This window comes from Nicotiana sylvestris, chromosome 9, assembly GCF_000393655.2.
Source record: "Nicotiana sylvestris chromosome 9, ASM39365v2, whole genome shotgun sequence".
NCBI classification, from domain to species: domain Eukaryota; kingdom Viridiplantae; phylum Streptophyta; class Magnoliopsida; order Solanales; family Solanaceae; genus Nicotiana; species Nicotiana sylvestris.
In genome coordinates this window covers 109,567,854-109,572,239 of record NC_091065.1, presented here as the reverse complement: position 1 = coordinate 109,572,239, position 4,386 = coordinate 109,567,854, and the positions used below count along the sequence as shown (strand labels likewise).

The 4,386-nt window shown below is 35.7% G+C and overlaps 1 protein-coding gene across 1 annotated transcript; it reads left to right on the top strand.

Moving 5' to 3' along the window:
• The first annotated feature begins 723 nt into the window (after positions 1-723).
• LOC104227024 (polygalacturonase At1g48100-like) lies at positions 724-3,857 on the top strand. Its single transcript, XM_009779154.2, has 6 exons — positions 724-1,367; positions 1,968-2,135; positions 2,276-2,320; positions 2,409-2,616; positions 2,722-2,806; positions 3,087-3,857. Exons 1-6 carry the CDS (start codon positions 972-974, stop codon positions 3,592-3,594), a joined length of 1,410 nt encoding a protein of 469 aa, XP_009777456.1. The 5' UTR covers positions 724-971; the 3' UTR covers positions 3,595-3,857.
• The last annotated feature ends 529 nt before the right edge of the window (positions 3,858-4,386 follow it).

Genomic DNA, 4,386 nt, shown 5'->3' with positions numbered 1-4,386 from the left:
CATTGCATGCGCGGCCTCCACATTCTCTAAAAAGCCAATGTCTCCTATCAAAATGGCCTGTTTCCTGCACTACATTACTACTAGTATTTGCATTTTTGTATCAATATTCTAACTACTGTAACTTCAAATAGGAAATTAAATGTCTCCTATATATCAAAATGGCCTGTTTCCATCCGACACTGATTTCTCTAAAGTTTTAATTAAATGATGTACATAATAATTGTCTTATAGTAGTATATTAGATAATATATACACACACATCCCCAAGACTAGATTATTTGAAAAAAATAATGTACAGTACATATTAATTAACTTCAGGTCGCGCGGAATAACTGAGTTATGACAATAGACCAACAATGCTTATCTAAAATAATTGTAGGTCTCTATCTAGTCATATATATACGGCATGTTGTACCAAGACTCCACGGCAAAGATATACATAGAAATTTTTTTAGTACTAATGTAAGTGTATATAACTCAAATCCCCCTGGATGTAACAGAAGATCAGCCTCCGCCCCCTTCAATCAAGAGTGTATTTTTGCCCATGTGGTAATAAAATTCTGACTTTGATTATTTATAAAAAAAAAATACTCAAATTCTTCTAATTAAAACTTTCATTGCTGCTTCTTCTAAATAAAGTTATAAGTGTGTGTAGGTCAGAACCTAGTCATCATCTATATATACCAGGAGTCCAACGCAAAGATAGATAAATGAGCTCAGCCTTTCGGCTTCTGCATGCAGTAGTGCTGAAACACAAACATTCCCACACTCTCCATTTCTTTTTATTTGTTTATGTGCAAGTTGACACATTTGCCAAGAATTGCCTCCCATAAAAACTCTTCTAAGTTTCTTTCCACTTTCTGAACAACACAGAGTCTTTTCCTTGATTCTTGAATTTCCTCACCCTCACCCAATTCAAAGGAACTTTTACTCCCACTAGTCATTTTCGATCTGTTCATTCGACACTTGAAATGGCATCGCTATCAACCCGTGTGCCAGTACTGCTTGTCATTTTTTATATGACAGTAGTTGCATTTTTCATGGTTTTATTATGCAGCCATAATGTTACTGCTAGATATCATCACCACGGCCACCGCGGCCATCACAATAAGAAACATTCCCACATATCATATCCGCCTTCTATTCCACCTGAGCCTTCTAACCCACCCGCAGACGAAGGGGTTTATGATGTGAGGTCGTTTGGGGCTGTAGGAGATGGCATTGTAGATGACACTGAAGCTTTCAAAGCAGCGTGGGATGCCGCTTGTCAAGTCGAGTCAGCAGTCATCTTCGTTCCCTCTGGTTATTCTTTCATGATCCAATCCACTATTTTTACTGGTCCCTGTCAAAGTGGTTTGGTCTTTCAGGTACCTAGTTAAGATACTTACTAGTAGTATTTGGTTTCTAATTTCAATGTCCTTCCTCCATTTCATTTTACACGACAATGCTTGACTAGACATGAAAAACAAGATTAATGATATTCAACGCATGCCGAATTTGAAGTCTTAAATATGTCATACGCTCATATATGGCTATAAGATATTCTGGGGGAAAATATTTAAAAAAAAAAAAGGTAGCCCGATGCACAAAGTATCTCGCGTTTAGTAGTTTCCGGGAAAGAGCCGTTCCCCAAGGATGTAATGTAGTCAGTCTACACGACTCGAACCCGTGACCTATAGGTCACACTGAGGATAAAATGAGAAGTTTAAAATTAAAACATTTCAGAATCATTCTTACTCGAACGTTAAATTGTGATATATATATATATATATATATAATGAAACATTGGGAGTATGTCCTGTCCTATTTTCTATTGTAATTTAGATGTACTAAAAAGTTCTATTATTATGTAATGTGATACATACTTTGTAGTAATAGTATTATCTTTTAAAGCCAAAAAAAAAAAAGGAATGACTGAGGGATTTTTGTTTATATATGTAACTGAAATTGTGTGCCAACATGGAAAGCTGGAAGGAACAATAATGCCACCAGATGGACCAGAGTCGTGGCCGGGCAACAACAGCAGGCGGCAGTGGCTGGTTTTCTATAGAGTTGATGAGTTGTCACTGCAAGGCGGAGGCGTCATAGATGGAAGGGGAGAACAGTGGTGGAATCTGCCCTGCAAACCGCATAAGGTATGCACTATAAACTTAGTATATATATGTGTCAACTTAATTCCTTTTCTTTTTACTATATATAAGGGATAGTGGTTAATTTCATTAATCTTTGTACACGTACGAATGAACGAATTATCTAATCCTCAGTACAACAACAGGGACCTAATGGAAGTACACTGCCTGGACCATGTGACAGCCCAATTGTGAGTGAAAAAATAAGCTTTTACCACTAAGCATATTTTCTTTGCAATTAATATTAGATTTTGTGAAATTCTGTACGTGTATTTGCAGGCCATTAGATTCTTCATGAGCTCAAATCTAACGGTGGAAGGAATTAGAATGGAGAATAGTCCACAATTTAATTTTAGATTTGATAACTGCAAGAATGTGCATATAGAATCCCTACACATTACAGCTCCAGCCTGGAGTCCCAACACTGATGGTATTCACATAGAGCAGACCACCAATGTTGAAATTTACGATTCACTCATCTCTAATGGTACGTAATTCTACTTAATTACTACGAACAAAAATTCTTTTTTTACTCAATCAATTATTCCTAACGTTCAATTGCTATTGGTTTAATTTGTATACTATATTATAGGTGATGATTGTGTATCAATAGGGGCAGGATGTCACGATGTGGATATTAGGAATCTCACATGTGGACCTGGAGGTCATGGAATCAGGTGGAATATATTAATAATACTCTATCAACTAGCTTAATGGGGTGATTATAATATTATCTTCAGAAGTGGATGTACAAAATGCTTGTTTATAGTTCAAGTAATACACTTTTACCTCTAAAAACAATGTAAACAAATATAAGAATGATTTTACTTTATTGGAAAAAAATATATACAACCAGTATAATTAACGTGTTATAGCAGGTTGTCTAGATTATTTCCCTGACAGTTAGTTGCTTACTTGGGCAGTTCAATAAAATGCAATTATCTTTTGTCATTGTAGCATTGGGAGTTTAGGCAACCACAATTCGCGAGCATGCGTATCAAACATTACAGTGACGGACTCAGTGATAAAGGAATCAGATAATGGAGTGAGGATCAAGACATGGCAAGGTGGTTATGGAGCAGTATCTGGAATTTCCTTCCTTAAAATTCACATGGACAACGTAAGGAATCCCATAATAATAGACCAATTCTACTGCCTCTCAAAAGAATGCAGCAACCGCACCTCAGCAGTGTCCGTTTCGGACATTGAATACTCTAGCATAAAAGGAACATATGATATTAGAAGTCCGCCAATGCATTTTGCTTGTAGTGACACTATTCCCTGCACTAACATAACACTTTCGGACATAGAACTTCTGCCTGCTCAAGGTGACTTAGTGTTGGATCCGTTTTGCTGGAACGTATATGGTGGACAAGAGACGTTAACTATTCCGCCTATTTTCTGCTTGTTAGAGGGCAATCCTCCAGCAGTGTTTGAAAATAATGACTTGGGCTATTGCTCGTGATATATGATCTGAAATTTGCACAGCCAATGTTAAGTTGCCTGATTGTGCTAGCTATCCCTTTTTGTTTCTGTACATATCAGGTTATAGATTGATGGATCTTGATATGGAAATCCAGTAAATCGCTGTAATGTAATTTAGAGAAAGGGGAGCTTATTCTTTACATGTTTCCCTTGAGATTATTTTACTTTAGGCTTTCCTCTTCAGTACTTGATGTAATATTTTTGTGCTTTCGTTGCTTCTATCAGTAATATATTTTAGTTTAATTTGTAATCATACTTTAAATCAAGTATGAACGTCCTATCATGGGAGACTTTTGCTTTTGATCCCTGGAATATCGACGTATTCTTATTTTGATCTTTATCATATCTAGTTAAACACATTTAACCTTCAATTAATTAGAATATTGGAGTTTAAGTAAAACGAAAGTTGGAAAAAGTTTCACATGCCTTTTTCCTTCCTTATAAATGTGAATTTGTATGTCAAGTGAGTCCTAAAAAGTTGTTGTTTGTGCTAGTTAGCACTGAGTCTTTTCATCTTTTCTTTAGCCGAGTATCTATCGGAAATAACCTATCTACCTTTTTAGGGGTAGAGATAAGGTTTGTGTATACACTGCCCTCCTCAGATCCAACTTGTGGGAATTCACTAGGTTTGTTGTTGTTGTTTAGTCCTAACAAATCATGTCATTAAAGATAAAATATAGATGTGATAAGATTAAATAGTTTTCAAATATAAAAATATAATAATTTTTTTGGAGCAAACTAATTAAAAAGAAAAAGTGTATCACATAATTGA

Bases quoted from the DNA above. Each gene is read 5' to 3' on its own strand.
- LOC104227024 (XM_009779154.2), top strand. From the start codon at position 972: ATGGCATCGCTATCAACCCGTGTGCCAGTACTGCTTGTCATTTTTTAT. The intron at 2,136-2,275 runs GTATGCACTATA...GTACAACAACAG, and splicing joins TGCCCTGCAAACCGCATAAG to GGACCTAATGGAAGTACACT. The intron at 2,321-2,408 runs GTGAGTGAAAAA...GTGTATTTGCAG, and splicing joins GACCATGTGACAGCCCAATT to GCCATTAGATTCTTCATGAG.